Source organism: Marmota monax, unplaced genomic scaffold (assembly GCF_021218885.2).
Source record: "Marmota monax isolate L192 unplaced genomic scaffold, Marmota_monax_Labrador192_F-V1.1 WCK01_AAM20220418_F8-fsc00024, whole genome shotgun sequence".
Classification (NCBI taxonomy): Eukaryota; Metazoa; Chordata; class Mammalia; order Rodentia; family Sciuridae; genus Marmota; species Marmota monax.
Window position 1 is genome coordinate 36253155 of NW_026695224.1, and position 21322 is coordinate 36274476.

At 54.4% G+C, this 21322-nt stretch overlaps 2 protein-coding genes across 8 annotated transcripts in view; one reads left to right on the forward strand and one right to left on the reverse strand.

Moving 5' to 3' along the window:
- Znf276 (zinc finger protein 276) overlaps positions 1-9122 on the forward strand; it is a 30522-nt gene extending 21400 nt beyond the window's left edge. Inside the window, exon 11 of the mRNA XM_046434533.2 lies at positions 6927-9122. Within this exon, the coding sequence (XP_046290489.1) occupies positions 6927-6942 (16 nt within the window). The 3' untranslated portion in view covers positions 6943-9122. The remainder of the gene's footprint in view (positions 1-6926) is intronic.
- Fanca (FA complementation group A) overlaps positions 1-21322 on the reverse strand; it is a 40620-nt gene that overhangs the window by 8668 nt on the left and 10630 nt on the right. For 3 of the 7 annotated variants that reach the window (XR_006849785.2, XM_046434513.2, XM_046434512.2), the window contains exons 13-30: positions 20940-21081; positions 20522-20655; positions 19223-19333; positions 17390-17485; positions 17250-17309; positions 15393-15487; positions 14626-14686; positions 14495-14544; positions 11554-11627; positions 9599-9712; positions 8024-8160; positions 7629-7699; positions 7282-7378; positions 6964-7151; positions 6005-6101; positions 5279-5452; positions 3883-3956; positions 2284-2412 (exon numbers count right to left, since the gene is read on the reverse strand). Coding sequence is in view for 5 of the 7 variants with exons in the window: in XM_046434513.2 (XP_046290469.1) it covers positions 2284-2412; positions 3883-3956; positions 5279-5452; positions 6005-6101; positions 6964-7151; positions 7282-7378; positions 7629-7699; positions 8024-8160; positions 9599-9712; positions 11554-11627; positions 14495-14544; positions 14626-14686; positions 15393-15487; positions 17250-17309; positions 17390-17485; positions 19223-19333; positions 20522-20655; positions 20940-21081 (1904 nt within the window). In the remaining 2 variants the exon portion in view is untranslated. The other 4 variants (XR_006849786.2, XM_046434515.2, XM_058575827.1 and 1 more) reach the window with 4 other exon arrangements.

The following is a 21322-nucleotide window of genomic DNA, read 5'->3' on the forward strand; positions in this document are numbered from 1 at the left end:
GCTGGAGCCATTCAATAAGAGAAAGAATAAAGGCATCCAACCTAGAGAGGAGTAATGTGAACTCTGCTCACAGACGACATGGCCTGCACTAAGTCCTGGGGACCCACACAAAAGTATCAGAGTTAATAAAGGAGTTCAGCACGTCGATATACCACCAGAAGCTGTATTTCCACACACCACAATTAATCCAAAAACAACACTAAGGAACCATTCTGTGAGCACCAAAACAATAAAATACATAGGAACAAACAACCCAGAAAGCGTAAGGTTTGCACCCTGGAAACCATAAAATACTGTTGAAAGGAATTAAAGAAGACTAAATAAGCTGAGCTTAGTGGTACACGCCTATGATTCCTGTGCCAGCCTGGGCAAAAAAATAAAAGTGCTAGGGTGTAGGTCAGTGGTAGAGCTCTGGGTTCAGTCCCTATTATCCTGCAGAACAAAACAGACCTACGTAAATGGAAAGACACCCTATGGTCATGGAAGCCTCAGTGTTGTTAAGATGACAATACTTGCCCAAGCTGGTCTACAACTGAATGCACTACCCATCAGGATGCCAGATGGCCATGGAGAAATCGAGGAGTTGTTCATAAAATTCAGATAGAATTGCAAAGATTGCCGAACAGCCAAAGCAATCCTGAAGAGCAACGAAGCTGGAGGACTCACATTTCCCCACATCAACACCTACTGGAAAGCTACAGCCATCAGTGTGTAGAGCTGGAGGACAGACAGATACATCAACTAGCAGGTGGAGCTGGGAGTCTGGAAACAAACCCTTCCAATGGGGTGAGAAGTATTTTTAACAGCAGTGCCGGGACAGCTGGAAATATGAAAATAACTCAAAACTACTGATGACAATAAAAAAACCCCTTAATACAGGTATTAAAACTAAAAACAAATGAACTGGATTCCATCAAAATTTATAAAACTTCTGTGCATCAAAGGACAACTAAGAATGAGGACATTTACAAGTTGCTAAGAGGTCATATCTAGGGTACGTAAAGACTCTGTACTATGACCCAATTTAAAAGTGGGCAAAAGGAGCAGGGTGTAGCTCAGCAGCAGACTGCTTGCCTAGAGGACACAGGACGTGGGGTTTGATTCCCTAGCACCTGGGAGCAGGTGAGGGATGTGATCAGATGCTTCCCCAAAGGCACATGCAAAGGTGCTCCAAGTTGAGACCATGAGAAACAGCACCTCATGCCCAGAGGAGCAGGCAGGCAGGTGGCATGTGGGAAGTAGGGCCCCTGCACTGCAGGTGGGTGCAGAGTGGGCAGAGTGACCAGATCACCCACAGCTCCACTCCATACACGCCTACCCAGAAACCTCACGGAATGCTCACAGCAGCATCATTCCTGAGGGCCAGAATGCAAGCACAGCCTGGCATCCACCCTGCACGCATGCACAAACCCGTACGGGGTGCACCCTCCCTGGCACACCCTGTCATCAGAACTCATGTGTCTGGGGGCACTGCTCACGGAAGCCAATGACACCCAGGACACAAGGGCACACATGCCACTCCATTTCTGGGACGTTCAGAAAGCAGTTCCACAGCAGGAGGCTGGCTGCCAGGGCTCGGAGGTCACTAGCAGATACTCCCTCACTGAGCTTCACACCCACATGGCTGTCCCTTCGAGGGGACAGGACTGACTTGCTTCCACAGCGTGGGCTGCACCACCCCAGGCTCTATACTGCTGCCACACTGAAGCACGTTTCCATGCAGCGGCAGATGGCACACGATGGCTATGCCAACTGGACAGCACCTTCATGGGCCCCAGGGAGCAGGAGGGACAGTGGAAGAAACTGTCTGGACTCCATCTTCACAACTAACATCCTAAGATTCACTGCCTACCACCTGGGAAGGAAACTGTCTGCCTCAGGGCCTCTACACAGCCCTGCTGGGCGAGACAGGGATGGGTGGAACCTGGAGAGTCACTAGCAGCATTCCTGAGGACAAAGGGGCTAGAACCGTCTACCCCAGGAGACACCTGGCCAGTCCACACTCACTGCTTCAAGCACTGCATGCCAGCCCTGCTATGGGAGGGGGGATTTTCGCCAGGCCACCGGTACCATCTTCACATTGCTGACCCTGCACAACAGGTGTGAAATAGCTGTTCCTCCTGCCACAAGCTGTGCCCTGGGAGAAAAAGCTGACCCAGGATGCCTCCCTCTAAGTACCACCTTCTGCCCAAATGCGTTTTGTGTAACGTGATGGACTGAGGAGGGACAGTGCATTCTCAGAACTGCCTAAAAGTCAAATGCATTTGGTGTTGTGTGGCTGACCTTCGATAGAAGTCCATCAGCACGTTGACCAGAACTGTGCACGCCACCTGCAGGTCTCCATCACAGCCTCCTGAAGCAGAGGGCGCAGGGAGGTAGTGCTCATAGATTGCCCACTGGTGGAAGTCCTGTCTGCAAGTGAATGCTGATGTCAGTTCTGAGGAGGAGGGAGCAAGTCATGGCCAGTGTTGCTTCCTAATCTGTACGTGGGAAGTCTGAGTGATTGCTGGGAACACTGGAGGGGCTGGGACTAACAGTCTCAGGCACACATTTCAGCATGGCCTCATGGAGGCCTGACTACCTGCCAGGCTAGGACCTGGAAAGGCATAATCTCAGGGGCAGATCCACCCTTGCAAACTGCTGCCATTGACCAAAGTCCAGATGGGGTGTTGTCCTGCAGCCTGACCAACGGCTACACACCCAAAAGACGTGCAGGCTGAGTCATCAAGGATGTCTGAACTTCGCCCAGTCTTCTTGCATACACAGTTGTGAGGTCTGTGTTCAGACTGCAGGGCAGCTGACAAAAAGTGCCGGGGCACTGTGGGAGCCAGCAGGGCCTCCAGGGGGTGGAGACCCATCCCACAACCACACAGCTGCAAGCCTGCAAGTAGGCCAGGGCTTTGCTGTCTGTCGCCTGCACAGAGCCGTCTACGCATCACTCGTGTGATTAAGAAAGGAGCCAGGTGGGTGGTGCACACCTGAAAACCCAACTACCCAGGAAGCTGAGGCAGGAAGATGCAAGCTCCAGGCCAGGAAGACCGGGTCTCAGATAAAAACTAAGCAGAGCTGGGTCCAGCTCAGTGGTAGAGCACCCCTGGCTCAACCCCAGGGCCACACATAGAACAGGACATCCAGGAACACGTCTGAACATAACCTCCAGGTAACAGAGACCTAGGGGTTAAGATGAGGTTCTTAGGAACCCTCACACCAAGAAAGTGTGGTCTGCCATGTCCGTTTCCCATGTACCCAGATGTCCACTGCAGCGGAGGACAGTGTGAGCATGGGAGGGAAGACTCTCAGAGCCAACTAGCCACGGGCCTGCATCTGCAGCTGGTACTTTACCAGTGGTACTTTACACCCAGCCTTTGTGGTGACGACAGTTTCCTCTCTGTGCCCTAAACTCCATACCCTCAAACCCAAGTCCTTCAACAAGCCATTTATGTGCCCAGAACAGCAGGCCTGGCATGACAGTCTTCAGCCCTGGATTTGCCCAGCTTGTGGTACTCCCATCTCAAGATGGCACATGCCCAGAGCCACCCTTTCCCCGGCCCTGTCTTGGCAGTGCTCATCCCTACTTCCAGTTCACCTGTTGTCACTAGGGCACAGCCCGGTCAGGTATGCAGAGCCCTCTGTGCACCTCATGTGCCCTGTCTGTACACAGGTGCCATCTTGGCAGGCTCATCTGACACACTGCAGGCCCAGCTTCTAGGACATTCTAGGAAAGTCTGCCACAGAACAGAAGCTCAATAAATGCTTCTTGAATGAAATAATTAGAATTGGTGCAGAGGCTACACAGTTAACATGAATGTTGCACTGAAGGTAAAAAGACAAACTTTGGTAGAAAACTGAGGCCATTTTTGAGGAGCTCCCACAGACACTCACCTCTCTGTGTCTGACAGGGCATCGGCTCCAGGTTGGATTTCCAATTCCAATTGCAGCCAGTCCCCAAAGGTTAGCTGAGAGACAAGGGTGGTCAGTGCAGGGCAAACTCCACACACTTGTTGCTTTATCCCCAAAACAAAGGCCTGTCTAAAGCCAACTGCAGTTGAAGAGCCTGACAGAAAGGGCCCCAATTCTGTCAAGGAAACACCTGTGCACACTCCATCCCCAAGAGACCCAGGCCTCTCAGATCACAGGTTCCACACTCGCCTCTTCTACCAAGTGCATTTGCTCCAAGCCCGAGAAGTGAGGCCAGGTGCCATGGAGCTCTGACGCTATCCTTGCTCACTGCCCAGCCCTGAGCCGCTGGCCCATGTGCTGCACCCCCCCCACACACACACACACACAAAGCCAAGACAGATGAGTTCCTGGCTCCCTGCGCTGGGGGGAGCCCTGCGGGAATAACCACTGCTCAGGTATTCCTCACAGCCCACTTCCTGTCTGAAGATTCCCAGAGCAGTTTTACAAACAGATGTGGGCAGGTGGGCTGCTCTCAAAGCCTCACACTATGGGGACCCTCAGCAGACCCTTTGAGGGTGAGGGCGAAGGCCAGGCAACCAGGTGCAAGCTGGGAGCAGGCCCCTCTGCCTCCATGGGGCCCCTGGGAGGAGCTGCCACGCCCCTCCCACACTGGGATGCTGAACAAGCTGGGAAAGTCGTGCAACCCACCTTTCAGGTTTTTTCCCTAACTTAACAACTGTTCAGACACACGAGGGAATGGTGGAGCAGCAATGTGGTTTTTTTTTTGTGTGTGTGTGTGTGGGGGGGGGCGGGGGGGGTACTGGGGATTGACTGCAGGGGTGCTTAACCACTGAGCCACATCCCCAGCCCCTATTTTGTACTTTATTTCGAGACAGGGTCTCTCTGAGTTGCTTAGCGCCTCACTTTTCACTGAGGCTGACTTTGAACTTACAATCCTGCCTCAGTCTCCCAAGCCTCTAAGATTACAGGCACGCCACCGCACTCAGCTGCAATGTGTTTTTAATTCACCCTTAAAATCTTCTGTAAAAAGTTACTATTGGGCCAGGCACAGAGGCTCACACCTGTGATCCCAGCAACATGGGAGGCTGATACAGGAGGATCACTGTTGAGAGACCGGCCTCAGTAATTTAATGAGGCCCTATCTCAAAATATATATGAGTTTAGTGGTAGAGCACCCCTGGATTCAATCCAGGGACAGCTGGGGGAGCCTGGGAAGCACATCAGGTATTTCCACAGAGTTTCTCACAGCTGCACATGGAGCTCTAGTGGCCTCAGTGCAGAGTGGGCCTGCATACCCCAGGGCTTCATGCCTCTCAGCTCAGCGCTCACACACCCAGGTGGGGAGGGGGCAACCTACACGAAACTCCCCGGTGAGCAGCTCCTGGAAGTGGCCCTGTCTCCACAGGGCCAGTGTGGCCATCTTCCAATCTGCAGGGGAAAGGCACAGGGGTCCCCAGGGAAGGCCAGCTGCATCCTCCTGAGGGAGAGGCACCCGGGCCTCTGAGAAGAATCTGAACACAAGAAACTGGAACTGAAAGAGACACATGGTAAGGCCAGAACACCGTTCCCCCAGCCGTGCCCCGCAGGTGACCTTGGGGGCAAAGTGTCCCCCATGCTTGGCATTTGCTGCCCCGAGCTGGCGTCTGTGAGTGCATCCAACTGTGTCTGGGGCTGCAGGCCCGAACGTAGAGGGCTGGAGCCACACCACCTTCCAAAGGTCTGCCCTGGCCTCGTGGGAGGGGTTTGGGCTGTGGTACCCGCTGCCCCCACTGTGGACATTCAGGGATGGAACGCCCAAGGAGTCTGCCCTTCTGACAAACGCAGCAGGATCCACTAGATGAAAGCCTTAGGATTCTCCTTTAGATGGAAAGAAGCTTCTCGTGAACACACCCTGTGAATGCCAGTGTCTGTTTCTTTAAAAGAGGAGCAGACAGGTGCAGCTGCTACTTCACACCCAGATTCAGTAGGGAGACACCCCAGATGGCCACGGCAGTCCCCAACCAAGGCCCGATGCCCACCGAAACCTGCGACAGTGGCAGACCTGGCCTCTGCAGTACAGAAGACCAGGAACCCGTACACCTACCTTCTTGACAAGACCTGGAGACAAACAGCTGTGCCAAGAGTCGCAGGGCTGGGGAGACACCCTGCACAGAGCGTAAGAGAGCGCTGCGGTGCAGAACCTGCCAACAGAGCAGCAACAACCATGGAGGGCTCGCTACACTGACCTCAGCACCTTCTGGCCTGGGGGCCTGAGCAGCCATCCCCAGCCATCCCCTGAGCTGCAGCTGCCATCCCCACAAGTCCCTGACCACACGAGGCAGAGGTGCACTTCAGGTGTGCAAGGGCTGAACTGGTACCACCCGCCTCAGACCAACCAGGAGCTTGGGTGTTCTGTAAGGGACACGGCCAGGAGGGAGGTGGACACCCTGGACTTGAGGGTGTGTCATCCCCATGAACAGAAGAGGAGGAGTCCTCAGAGCCAGTGAAAGGTGTGCTCAGGCGTGTCCTGAGAGATGAGCATGCTTCTTCGCACACAGGGGACATCCCTGAGCATGGCCTCGGCCTCCGCGGAGCCAGTCACATAAGACCAGCTGTGATGATGTGCAGAGGCAACGATGAACGGGAACAGAGCCTTTCTGCCCCCCGCGCCCCCGCCCCCGAGACCAGAGCACCAGGAAGGTGGGGAGCAAGAAAGGGGACGCAGCACAGATGGCGTGGGGCCAGGCTACAGGTGTGCGTGGGCGCCCCCACCACTCCTAACGCACCCAGGAGCATCCACACCAGAACACAGCAGCGACACCCTCCCTAGGAGGTGCGCAGTAACCAAGGTGTATCAGAGACGTCCACAAGGTGGAAACCTCTCCCTCTACACGTCTATCTTTTCTGGGGGCTAGTGATAAGGCCCCAGGCCTTGTACATGCTGGGCCAGTGCTCTCCTTGAGCCGTACCCCAGCCCACCCAGTCCTCCAGGGTATTATCTGATGAATGCTTACTTCTTTTCCCAGGAGAGGAGAGCAGTGACTGAGAGGAGAGTCGGCCTACCTCAGGCAGAAGAGCGAGGACTCCTTGGTGTGGCACGTCAGGAGGCTGTCGAGGAACCTGGGGACAGGAAGGCTGCTGGCCGGGGCAAGAGGGCCTGGCTCCACCTCCGGGAGTGCAGACCCAGGCTCACCCAGGTGGACAACCAGGACAGCCAAGCCCAGCACATGTGAGGCACTCAAGCGTGGGCCCTGAAAAGAGGGACAAGTGGCAGAGCTGGTGACAGCCCCCCAGCCAGAAGGCTCCTGTGCTTGGAGGACTAGCCAGGCTGCCCAGCCCTTGGAGCAGCCCCCGTGTGGCCTGCATGAAGGGGGAGCCTACCTGGTGGTGGAGCAGCTGGCAGAGGCGGGTAAGGACTGCAGGGAGCAGCGTAGGTCCACACAGGGTCCTCACAAAGAAGGCTGCCCAGGGACCCTGCCTGTAGATAACAGAGGTGAGGCCCTGGCCCCACACACCACTCCCACAGCTGATCCAGGTGCAGAGGCCTACAAAGGGCCAGGTCATTCCTCCAAACAGGGACCAAGGACAACAAGACTTCTACAAATCCCCACGTTTTGGAAGTCGGCCTGGACACCTGCTCCTGGAAGTTGAGCTCACTCTGGCCTGGCCTGCTATCTTGATGCCCCAGGACAGCCCAGGATCACCCAGTCAAACTCCTGAGCCCTTACCTCTCTGGAGGGGCAGAGCTGGAGGCCACCATCAGGCTCTGACAGAAAGCTGAGAGCAGGAGGTCCACCACCTGGGAGGGACATGGCCACCAACGGCTGTAGCTCCCACCACTAGCAACGGGAAGCAGCCTGTGCAAGCATGGGGAGATGGCAGGGCAGCTGGTCCCGGGACCCCCACCCCTGCCGATTCCAGGACTCGTCCAGGACTTGGAAATCAATGCTGAGCAGCCGAAAAGGGTGAGTAGAGACTCAGGCCTGGGGCTGCAGAAGGTGTCTGCAGCCAGGACGCACACAAACGGGCTGGCTGGCCTGGGCAGGGAGGGCCCAGGTCTTTGAAGCCTGACCCAGCTCCTGACATAACCTACGAAGCGGCTGGTGCCACAGCCTGCACCCACCAGCTGCTCCTGCTGCTGAAGTTCTGGAGCAAGGACGTTGAGCTGAATCCTCCCTCTGCCACGGGGGCTGTCATCCTCACCATGCCCCAAGGCCGCGCTCAGTCGTTCAGAAACCACGGCCATCTGAGCAGATATGACTGCAGGTAGAGAAACCACTCAGGGAAGACAGGACACGGGGTAGACCAGTGCTCAGGGGCTGACATGGCCTCGCAGAAAGCTAAAAAGCCTCGGCCACCAGCTGGCTCCCACACCCCAGCCAGGCAGTGGCAAAGCTCATTCTCATTGGGGGAGGCAGTGATCAGACCACGGACACACGGGGACCTATGCCTCGTGACACTGAGCACATGTGGTGTGGACATGCTGGGCCTCTTCCACTGCTCCTTCTTCGGGGATCAGCCTTTGGCTTCTGAAACCCCAGCCCAACCCTCCCACACGGCACTGGACAGCCGGGGCGAGACGAAGGCCGACCACCCCACTCAAGCATGCAAACCTGTGGCTCAGGAAGCAGCTGAGCTGACCTTTTCAGGTTCTGGCTTAAGAGCAGAACTCTTCACAGTGCCCTCCAAGGGCCACGTCCTGGCCAGGCCTGGCAGCACAGGCCTGTGGTGCTACCACTGGGGAGACTGAGGCAGGAGCATCACTAGAGCCCAGGTGTTTGAGTCTAGCAAGCCCAGCCTCAAAAAAACACAACAGGAGCACCCCAGGACCACGCGAGCACGGCTCTGAAAGGCTGTGTCTCCAGCCTGTGCAGGCGGCCTCAGGGAGGGGCTGCACCCCAGAGCTGCAGTGCTACGGGGCTGTTTGTGTGACAACTGAAACTGGTTACTCTGTGTGACGGTGGGCGTGGTTTGTTCCCAGGGTGGTGGCATTGGTGGGTGTGGTGGGGTCCCAGGGGCATCACCTCACAAGGCCTGCTGTGGTTCTCCAGGACACTACTGGGCCTCCCAGGAGGCTGAGAGACTGTCACAAAAGCACAGGCCTGATCGTCCTGGTCTCTCTGGCCTCCTGCTTGCCTGTGCCCTTCTGCACATACAGTCAAGCCTGGGACTGCCTGCCTCCAGAACTGTGAACTAAATATATCTTATTTCTTTAAAGATTACCCAGTGTTGGGTATTTTGTTATAGCAACAGTAAGCGGCAATACGCTCAGGAAACATGTGGCTTACTTATTTCAGATTCTGCATCCTAGTAAGAATCTGAAAGTCCTGCAGTCAGTTTTCACTGCCACAGACTGCTGGGTTGCACCAAGTGCTAAGGGGCTATGCATGCTCTCACTCCATGCATGAAGCCTTCACCCCCACTCAGTGTTTCAGAGACAGAGTAGAGGCCCAGTGTACTTCACATTAACACAGACAGCCAGGATACTGGAGAAACAGCCTCCTACGAGCTCTGCTCAGCTTTCTTCCTCCATTGCCCATCCCACTGGCTGCCAAATAGCACAGTGTTCATCTCTGCCCAGGGTCTAGGCAGCTGCAGTGAGACCAGAGGAAAGACACAGCCTCCACTGTCATGGCTCCAACCCCACACTGCACACTCACGCAGAACACGCACACTCTATCAGACACCCCGTCCTCACCGTCAGCCTGGGTGGGGTCTGCCATCAAGGCTCTGAGTTCTGTCAGCGCAACCCTGAGTGGTCCCAGGGGCTCCTCGGCATGGGTGGGTTCTGCCCTCATTCCCAAGGCTGCACCTGAGGGAGGGGAGGCAGAGGGGAAACAGGTTCCTGCAGATGCCAGGCCTAGGTGTCAAGGACAGACAATGGATCCTCTCTCTGACACTGTGTACAGCGTGTCACATCAAAGGTGCTTATAAACAAAGTGAAGAAAAGCAGTTTTGCAGACCACAGCCATGAGTGTGAACGCACAGGTGTAATGGAAACAGAGCTGCACAGATGGGGGCAGGGGCAGGTGGGCATCCCAGCTGGACGACTGAGGGAGGCAGCCACACATCCACATCCCCCAGCACGCCTGGGACAGAGCTGTTGACTGTCACCAGCTCAGCCTGCGGCTACATCTACTCAGGAGAAACGTTGGCAAAAGATCCTGGTTTAAACTCTCACATCGTTTTCGCTAGAAAAGGAGAAGCGTGCCTTGGAGCAAAGCAAGCTCACATGTGGCTTGGCTGCAGAGGCACACACTCACCAGTGCAAGCTGCGCCTGTGGGTCTCGCCCAGCAGGAACTGGCAGCCATGGCTCTGCTCGAGAACTCCACCACACACCATGAAAGCACCTGGGGACCCAGGAGCTGAGGGCAGGGTCGCAGGCCTGTGACCCAGTGACTCAGCATGGGTCATGAATCTGAGTCTCAAAACAAAATTTAAAAAGGTCTGGGTCGGCCGGGCATAGTGGCACACACATGTAATCCCGGAGGCTCGGGAGGCTGAGGCAGGAGGGTAGCAAGTTTAAAGCCAGCCTCAGCAACTTACCAAGACCCTGACTCAAAATAAAACAAAAAGGTTTGGGGATGTGACTCAGTGGTTAAGCACTCCCTGGGTTCAATCCTGGGTATCAAAAAAATTTCTGGGAAGTAAGTACAGCTCGGTGGTAGAGCACTTGCCTAGAAGCATGAGGGTTAGGGCTTGGTCCCCTAAAGTAGGAAGGTGTGAAGGAGGGCAACTCTCTGAAGAGAAGCCCTCACCACGTGGCTAAGGCGTCAGACCTCCCAGCTGTCCCCAACACAGCACTGGTCCCTGCCAGAGCTTCTCCTGGGTCTCCACAACCGCGGGGAACTGTCTAGGCCTATGGAAGGAGGGTTGGAGATAGAACTGGAGAGAGGACTATGTCGAACAGAACAGGCTTGTTCAGCCTGCATGGCCCTACAGATGTCAAGGGACATAAAAAAGGAACAAACACAAAGATGGACACAGTACGCCTGCAGTGCTAGTGATTTAGAGGCTGAAACAGGAGGATCACAAGTTGGAGGCAGCTTAGTGAGACCCTGTCTCAAAGTAGAAAATAAAAAGGGATGGTGCAGCTCAGTGGCAGTGTATTCCTAGGATTAACCTCAGCACCAAGAAGAAAACCCAAAACCAAAACCCACAAACTCTCTGCTTCGATGACGAGGTGCTGGTCCCTGTGACAAAATGACAGGGCAAAGCACCAGGTTGCTCTGGACAGGGCCCTTCCCTGCTGCTGCAAGAGCTGGCAGAAAGGACACGGGTGTGCATGTGCAGACGTGTGCGACAGCGACCTGCAGGGCTGTGGAGCTCCGCCTCGCGCTCCGTGCTCACAGAGCAAGTGGGGCCTCCACCACCAGCTGTTCTCTATGTGCTTCACGGGGCCATCTAAGGCACCAGAGTAGCCACACATCATGGCACCTACTGTGCCTGCAGGAGTCAGCACAGGCACCTGGCAGGCACAGGGGCTTCCGCTCCAAACACCCCTCATAAGAGCCAGGTTAAGGCAACCTATGGAACCCCCATCTCATTCGGTGTCACTATGAACAGCCCTGGCGGTCACTGATGCAGCCTTGGGGGCAGGGGCTCTGAGCCAGGGAAATGGGAAGCATCAGCCCCAGCAAGGGCAAGACTACCTTCTGGAGGCTTCTCAGCAGTAGAGCAGGCTTGGCAGTAGGCAGCATACAGAGACTGGGGGATTTTATCTGCTCTGGATCGGAAGACAACAATATTTAAGTAAATCATGACAATTTAATTCCCTAGTTTCTGACTCCTAAACTGTTTTGCAAAGTAAAAAACATTAAATTTAAATAAATGATACTTCACTGTGTATAGTACTATCCTGGTTTTTGTTTGTTACCAGGGATGGAACCCAGAGGCACCTAACCACTGAGCCACATCCCAGCCCTTTTTATTGAGACAGGATCTCACTGAGTTGCTTAGGGTCTTGCTAAGTTGCTGAGCCTGGCCTTGAACTTACGATTCTCCTGCCTCAGCCTCCCAAGTCGCTGGGATCACAGGTGTGTGCCACTGCACCAGGTTCCATAATGGTTTAAGAAAAAAAACATACATAGGCTTTGCATGGTACTTCCTCCACAACACACCAAGCGTGATTATGAATAGCCATCACTACTAAGAAGACCCGGAAGACCCAAGTGACACGTCACACCCAGGCAGAACTCGCTGACAGTCTGTGTGACCCATCTCCAGGCTGCCTCCTGAGACTCTGCTCTGCCGCTCTGGGCTTTAATCTGGAGCACAGCTATGCCCTCATGCTCATTTCTTGCCAGTCTCTCTGCAGGTGCCAGGCGCAGACCAACCCATTGGGCATCTGTGCTGATCCCTCCCAGGGCCTGCAGCAAGCACTTTCGATGCTGTCCCTAGGGCTGGCAGAATGCACTACAGGCCTCTGCATCAGGCGTAACAAGTAGTCCCCACCCTGGAAGGAGGCTTGGTGACCTATCTGTGGCGACGCAATTGTCCTCCATGTCCTGTGCCATGGCCTACTGCCCTGTGTCCAGGCAGCACCAGCCCCTGCTGGCTCCCCACACCACTGTATGCACGACGCTATGTCAATGAATTTGAAACCTAGATGACATAGGTTTTCTAGAAACCTACAAAAGACTCAAGAGGAATAAAAAAAAAAAAAAAAAACCTGGCTAACCTAATAGCTATTCACAAAACAGAGTCACTGACACCACAGACGTCATCAGGACCAGACAGCTATGCAGCCAAGCTTGGCCCAAGCCTCAGCCATAGGAATCTCAGTTCCACACATTGCTCAGGGCACAGAAGAAAACCACCCATCCATCTTGTAAAGCACGAAAACGTCACTGCCTAGGCAGCCAAGGTACACGAAGAGGATCAGGCTCAGGCTTGGTGAAACTTGCCCCGACCATCACCATATCACGTCCAGCAGTTCCTAACAAAACCTCATCCCAGCAGGGACATCCCAGGAAGGCAAGGACAGTTCAACAGCAGGAAAAACCTACCTCAGGCATTACCACAGGACCAGGAGAAGAGCATGATCGTCCTGAGAACTCGACCCTCAGGAAGTCCTGAGTGGGCCAGCGAGAGGGCTCCTCCACACAGAGACACACCCAGAGCAGTCACCACAAGCACCTGATCCAGGGTGACTCTCAGCAGCATTCCTACTGCAGTGAGGATCAGACTGCTGTCGTTCTAGGTGAAACCAACACTCCTTCCTAACACAGCATGACAGAAGGCAAGAGGCCAGCGGCTAACAACCAGAATAGAAGCTAGACACCAGGATACCCAAACCTCAGCCATACCCGAAGAAAGAATTCAAGAGAACATGCTGTTTGCCGTAGCAATGAAATCTAGGTCATCAGTAGTCATCTACAAAAGATGCACAGAAAGACACACTGGAGAACGGAAAACTCACTGTCACTGCGCTAGAAGCTCCCAGTGTTCCCAGACACACCCTGAGGATGTTCACTGAAGTTGTGCTTCAAGAGTCCAGCCTGCAGGCATGGACAGCTGTTGGCCGTTCAGTCTGTGAGACCTGATGAGTGGTGTGTGCTGAGAGGGTGCTCAGCAGAGAGAGAACGCCACACAGCAGCTAGAACAGAGCCAGAGTACGATGGGCCGCCAAGTGAAGCTCTGGCTGTGTTGGTCGCAGCCGAAGACGAAAAACTGATGTGTGAGCCAGGAGCAATGGAGCACACCTGTAACCCCAGCAGCTCGGGAGGCTGAGGCAGGAGGACTGTGAGTTCAAAGCCAACCTCAGCAACAGCAAGGCACTAAGCAACTCAGTGAGACCATAAATAAAATACAAAATAGGACTGGGGATGTGGCTCAGTGGTTGAGGGCCCCTGGATTCAAACCGCAATTCTCCCCCCCCCCAAAAAAAACACACAAGATGCCAACTCTCACCCACTGTAAATGCTCCTAAGGAAAAATGAAAACAATGCTGGTGAGGGTGTGGAAACACCCAAGGGCTTTGGCCTAGCAGAAAGAATCTATTTTAAAAGGCAAAGATAGCAAAATATGGGTGGAGGTTCATGGTGGTACTTTAAATGTGTTTTAAATTGCTGTATGTGCAGTTCTATGTATCAGAAATACTTTATTTATATCACAAATAAATAAAAACAAGGATGCTAGAGGTTTTTCCTGCCAGCCCCCATGGGCCCTGGAAACAGCAGGCACTTCCTACCTCCCTCAGGAAGAAGGGCCTTACAGGCACCCACCCTCCACCACCAGTGGAGGCCACCTGTGGGCGCGCCATCCAAGACCCCAGGATCCTCGTGAATCTCGAGGGCCACCCTAGTCCTTCCACCTGAGGCTTCTTCAGGCTCTTCCTTTCCTTCTATCCCTAAATCCTCTTACCACAATTATGAACTGGAACGTCAACACTAACCCAGTCTCCCAAAGTTTCACTCAAGAATGATACTAAGCGGTGATATTGAGAATTGAGCAAATTTTGTTTTAAAAAAATCATAACCAACTACTTTTGGAGCCAACATTTTACAATAAACACAGGTGAAAGGCATTTCTCTAAAAGAGAATCACACTTCTCTGCATCATCAAAGCCCTTCTGGAAAAGCTTCCATGTACCTCTTCAGGGCTTCTATGAGAGCCTCTCGGGAATCCGGGGCTGACGGGAGCTGTGGAAAGAACCAGAGCCCAGTGAGGAGTGTCTCGATTCCAGAGGTGGCCACATGCATGGACACGTCCGTCGTACTCACCACTCGCGGTGTGAGCAGGGCAGGCAGGAAGTGGGACAGGTAGTATGACCTCCTGAATATGCTGCAGCACAGAGAAGCAGACAGCACCACAGTCAGTCCAGGTGCTCTGCACAAGGCTGCTGCCTACCCGTCTGCCGTTCTCTTTCCAGGATGCTGGGATGAGTCTTGCAGAGGGCATCAGTGGGGCGACAGCCCTGCACTCCAGGGAGTCTGGGACACGACCGCCTGCCCAGGAGTAGGCAGGGTCAGCGGGGACCATTCTTTCCTTGGATCTGCGCTCAATCCCAGGAGCTACAGTCAGTCTTGCCTGCACTGGTAGCAACCACAATTCTGGGTGTTTTGGGACCACACTGAATCCAATCAAGTTTGCTGTTCAATTCCCTGGACTGACTCCATTTTGGTCCCTAAGCAAGCATTAATTAGAAAACCATTGTTGAGTTAGGCATCGTGGCGAGCACTGGTAATCTCAGAGACTCCCGAGGCTGAGGCAAGAGGATTGCAAGTTCAAGACCAGCCTTAGCAACTTAGTGAGACAACTCCAGTCTCAAAATCAAAAGGGCTGGGGATGTAGCTCAGCAGTTAGGCATCCCTGGGTTTAATCCAGCACCAAAAATACAAAAACCCACCACTGCTACACTGGCCTGTGGTCTTCCCTCCCATGTGACTCCAGGGCACCCACTGGCTGTTTCTGGGAGGAAGAGCACCCTGTAACTTGCAGCAGGACACAGCTCTTGACCCTGCCACCACCGTGCCCAGCAGCCCCCTACCTGGCCTCCATGACTGGGACTGGGATCTTCCCTGTGTGCTCAAACACTAGGAGGGCCTTCTCCACGTCTTGAGCTGCCTGGCTGTGGGGCTGGTTCTGCACAGGGAAGGAGAAAAAGGGAGGTAAGGGGGCTGAGGATGTGGCTCAAGCGGTAGCGCGCTTGCCTGGCATGTGTGCAGCCCGGGTTCGATCCTCAGCACCACATACAAACAAAGATGTTGTGTCCGCTGAAAACCAAAAAAAAAAATATTAAAAAAAAAAAAAATTCTCACTCTCTTCTCTTTAAAAAAAAAAAAAAAGGGAGGTAAGGAAGCAGAGGCCAACCCATAAGCCCCACCTTCTTGGACCTGCCTGTGGGGAAGGGCTGCAAGAGCCACTCTGGAGCCGCCTTAAGTGGCATGCCTGCTGTTCCACTTTAGTTTGCATGGGGGACAATGTGACAGAGCGGACTAATATTGGCGCTGCCAGGATTCTCTACAGTCGGGAGGTAAAAGCTTAGGGCTGGGAAGTAGCTCAGCTAAGCACATGCTCAGCATGTTTTAGGCCCTTCATTTATGCAAAAACTACATAAATGAAGGTGAAGGTTGAGGAGGGTACTACCCAGCAAGTGGAACTGGGACACGCACATGGATCCTCCAAATGCATGCAGAGAGGTAAAGGGGACCTGGCATGTGCACACAGACCCTCCAGATACATGCAAACAGGGAAAGAGGCCACGCTGGCTGTCTTCTGCCCTCAAAAGCACCAACCCAGCAGCCTGGGCCCTTGGGGACAGCTCAGCCCTCTAAAGAAGCCAGAGCGCCTGGATTGACTGGGATGCTGTCTGCTGCCTCCTCTAGGATGTCAGGGGCTGCCCTCAAGGGGATTCCTAGGTGGGAACAAGTGGAAACTTAACTTTTGAAATTTAAAATTATGAAAAGTCAAAGTCATGAGTAACTTATGAATAGCACCAAATCTCCAAGGACACCGCCTGGCAGTGGTTCACCGAGCACTTCAGTGGCCTCTCTACCTATTCTTCAGCAACTCACAGCAGCACAGAGTCTTAAAAGATGGAGAAGCTGTTTCTACAACAACACATGTGTCACGTGGCCAGCTGACATCTGGTCCATAACAACCACTGGCACTTCTCTATAATTCCTAGACAAATGCAGCCAACCACCTCTCACCTCTCCACTCCAGCCCACAAATGCCAAGAAGCCCTGGTACGGAGAGCCACCGTGAATTACTTGATGGTCTTCTCTTTGTATGGAAGCCAGGGAGACCTAGGTTTGGCATTGCAAGCTATTCTATGGCTCTTCCCATTCAATGGATTGCCCAATGCACGTGACCTCTATCTCTGCTCTACTAAGGAAAACCCCTCTCATAGCCTCCAGAGTTGGGCGTAACTCGTTGGGAACTGGACAGCCCACATCCCACCTTATTTGGAAAAGAACATTCCCTGGAAAACCTTTCATGTTCCCTGATAATAAATAAAGCCAGCGTGGGCTCCAGCTTGCCCTTGGTTTCTTTTTAGTGTGAGAGCTCAGTCCCTAAGATCGGCTACCCCTCCCGCCCCTGCTTTTAAAAATCACTTCCTGTGCCCTGTAGTGTTTTCATCATTTTCTCTTTCTTGGCTTTTTTATTCTGCAGCCAGCCCATTCCACCAAGAGCAACTCATTTCCATTGCCTACCCGGGGTGTAGGCGAGACCCTGGCAGCAAGCCACCCCAAATGAGGCAACTGTGGGCCACTACTGACCAGACGCCCTCAGGGAAGTGCCGCGAGCCAGGCGCAGGACAGAGAGAGCCCAGGAGCTGGAGCTTGAGGCCCAGGAATGAGGGCCAGACCCCAGACCCACAGAGCAGCCCAAGGCGACCCACCTCGGTGACATCCTCACTTGAGGACAAATGCTCGTAGAGCCCCATATTCTCCAGAGAAACCTTCAGAAAAGAAAAACAAGAACATGAAAACAAAGATGGCTTCAGTGGGTGCCGGCAGGGCCAGCGCAGCGCAGACTTGCCTTGAGGTCAGCCAGCCGGGTCTTGGCCAGGGCAACGTAGTCAGTGAGGAGGGTGCGGTACTTCCCGGGCACCAAAGGCGGGTAGAGAACATGCACCTGCGAGGACACATGGCAACATCAGTCCCAGGGCACCAGGCACTGCCACACCAAGACGGCCACGACGGCCGGACACATGCTGGGCAGTAGAGGGCCACCCCCAGGCAGAATGCAGAGAAGAAACTCTGACGCCAGGGCCAGGCGTGGAAGGGACACCAGGGCCAGGCAGCCACAGGCTCCAGGTACAGCGGCACCTGCAGCTGCACAAACCCACCAACATCCCGGTCAACCAGAGGACAGCAGGTCCACACCAATGCCACATCTGTGACACTACCAGAATGATGGATCCGTAGCAGGCAGTGTGCTGTGAAAAGGGTGCCCACCGCCCCACACTGAGCTTGTGTCCATGGGGAAATGACAATGGAACAGGAGCCCAGAAAGACATGGCCTGCAAGGACTAACCCAGGCTCTGGCGGGCAGCCAGAGGCAAAAAAGGCAGAGAAGCGACCAAAGAGACCCAAGAGAGAGCAGGTGGCTGAATGCGGGAGAGGCTCTGCATAGGCCAGGGCGCGGGAGAAGGCTTGGGGACCGCGTGCCTCGCCCCTCAGAGGTGGGGGCTGGGGTGCACAGGGGGCTCAGATTGACTGCTCCTCCTCCCTCAGCACAAGAGCACCCAGAAGCAGCCCAGAGCTGGGAGTGGGCAGGAACGGCAGGATCTAGCCCCTGGCTGTGGGGGCACAGCCCCTCTGGAATGTAGTGGGGACTCCTGAGTAGAGGCTGAGACGTCAGTGTCCACACCAGCATGATTCTCAGCAGCCAAGCTACGGAACCAGAACAGGTGCCCGTAAACAGAGGAACAGATAGAGAAAGTGTACACGTGTACAAAGCGGAGTTCTACTCAGCCATAATGAGAGTAAAATCACAGCATCTGCAGGTAAATGGATAGAAACTGAGAACATCATGCTAGGTAAGCCGGACTCAGAAAGTCAAGGATCAAGTGTTTTCTCTCCCACGAGGAAGATAAAGGAAAGTAAGGGAAAGTTGGGGAGGGGACCGGATTTCATGAAGACACAGAAACACAGGGAAGATCAGTGGGTAGGAGGAGGACCAGAGGCAGAAGGAATGGGAAAAGGAGAAAAATGTGGAGTGAACCTAACAGAATCATGTCTCGTACATGCACATGAACTTATGTACTGTAGCAAGTACCAATCAAACATCAACAACAGGGAAAGGAAGACCAGAAGACAGAGGAGGGAGACTGGGGGAGGGAAGAGGAGGGGACCAGGAGGGCCGACATCAAACTCCCTGTATGTACAGTTCTGCCCAAACCACCCGCATACCACCTGTGATCACAATACTCTAATAAAACCCAGGCTGCACTGGGGCAGTTAGCTGATGAACCAAAGGTCTCTAACTCCCTTCCCCAGCCTCTCTATGGGAGAGGCCCCAGGTGGACGCCCACACCCAGCCTGGGGCTTGTCATGAAACTAAAATGGACTTGTTACAAAAACTCAAACTACAGTAAACTAGCGAGAGGTCTGTTGCCTGCTCTCTACTCCTAGGGGTGATGACCCCAGGCAGTTCAGGCTATATCCTTCCAGGTTCTTCTCCTTAAACACATAAAAAAAATACCATTTTTAAAAGAAAACGAGCTCTGTCTCTACTGGCTACACCACCTCTCGTCTTGCCCACATCTTCCCAGGCCCCGCACCTGCAGGACAGCCCACAGGAAGAGGTTGGTCTGGGACAAGTGAGGGCAGAGAGCTCCAGGGACCACAGCTGCAGGCGGCTCCTCACCTGCATGTACCGGGGGGCTTCCCAGGGCACGAGGCTGGACAGGAACTTGAAAAGGAAGACCAAAGCCTTCTTGCTGCAGCTGTGGTAGCCCCGTGCACTCCCAAACGAGGCCTGGAGAGAGAAGGCAGAAGTGCGGCTCAGTGAGGTACCTGCCCACAGGCTGTGCAGGCCCTGCCTCGGTCTGCCCACAAGCAGAAGCTGCTGCTGAAAGAGAGACACGAAAAGCAATTCAGGTGCACAGGTCACAGCCGTGCCCTGGCTGAGAAAGAGGCTGAACGTTTACTCAAAGAAAAGTCAAAAACCATTGTGAGCAGCAGGTATCCACCGCAGGACGCCACAACAGGATCAGGGACCAAAGCGGGAGGGGTTGGGGGAAGGAGGCTTTGGGTCAGCAGTGGCTCTGAGCACACAGTGTGTACCTGCAAAGAGCAAGCCTAGGAGAGGACTGGGCAGTGCTCCCACAGACCAGAACCTGCCCTGTGCTGACTCTGGGCACACAGCACCAGCTCCTGCCAACCCCAGAGCTACTGCTCCAGGCATCATGAGGGCCCAGCTGCAGCGAGAACAGGGGCAACACTGGGTCAAGAGCAGCCTCCTGTGTACCCTCCCCACTGCCCTGCACAGAAGAGCTTGGTGTGCTCTCGACCAGCACTTCCAAAGCCCTCCACTGGCATGTCTGACAGCAGCAGGTGTGGGAACTGCAGGACAAATCACAGAGCAGGTGGACTAATGGAGGGACACAGAGCAAGGACACAGGCCTCCGAGGACAAAGCCTGTACCTCAGACCTCCAGGGAAACCACAGGCACAGGTGTCCTGCTGAGGTTGCCCAGCACTTGCTTTCACTCCCACCTACTGGGTTTACTGACTCTCCACAAGAGAGAAGGAACACTGGGCACAGTGGCGCACCCCTGTAATCCCAGTGGCTTGGAGGCGGAGGCAGGAGGATCTCGAGTTCAAAGCCAGCCTCAGCAACAGCGAGGCACTAAGCAGCTCAGTGAGACCTTACCTCTAAATAAAATTCAAAATAGGGCTGGGGATGTGGCTCAGTGGTGGAGTGGCCCTGAGTTCAATCCCTGGTATCCTCCCCCCACCAAAAAAAAAAGGGAAAAAGCCTTTGTCCAGCAGTTGAAGGAGAACACAGAACAAAACTTGGAGACACACGAGGAAGCCTGTCAGGGACATCGCTGCCACAAAGCCATCCTGAAGCTCTTTTCTCATGAGATAGCAGCACTTGGGAGCCCAATGGTACCTCCACTAGCCAGCCAGGAGGACGGCACTCAACTTCCCAGAAAACTCACCTTGAACCAGTCTGCGTAGGATGGGAATACAGAGGGGCCCTCCTGGGCAGCCTGGCGCACAATCAGGAAGGCAGTGACCATGCTGTCCAGATGGTAGCTCTCGAAGGCATGGGCCATCAAACGGGCCACCCAATCTGTCAGACAGTGACACTGTCAGCAGGCAGATTAGGCCATCCTGGCTGGGATGTGCCCTCCCAAACACCAGCTTCCCAAGGACTGAGCCACAATCGCAGCACAGACCACTGGACAGAGGAAGTAGCACCACTCTTCACTCCTCGGCCACAGGCAATCTGGACCTTCCCAGCAACAGGGCTCACAGTTGGGCAGCAGGAAGGGCTTCGGGTGGATTCGACCCCCAGCAGGTTCTGCTGCCACCACTGTGCACCCACTCACTCACACCCTGCAGCCGAGTGCACACCTTGCAACAGCTGCAGTGCCTCTGGGAAGCAGACGACCAGCGTGGACACACAGGACAGCACGCGCTGCCAGTTGACCTCACGCGTCTCCAGAACCTCCTGCAAATGGCCGACCGACTCCTCTGGACTCAGCATCACCAGGAGCTGAAATCAAAGTCCCAGCTCCCTCCAGACCACAGCAAACCCATGGCACCAGCACTGGTCCTTCTCCCTGCAGAGGGGGGCGTGCACCAGAAGGGCGGATCCAGCAAGGATCCAGGAGTGCTTGAGGGAACAAGTGGCATCACCTCTCACAGTGGCCAGCGCTGGCTGGAGAAACACTGGTCTCAGAAGGGGTGGTCGGTGTCCATGAGGGAGTGACCAGGATACAGAGCCGAAGCCAGAG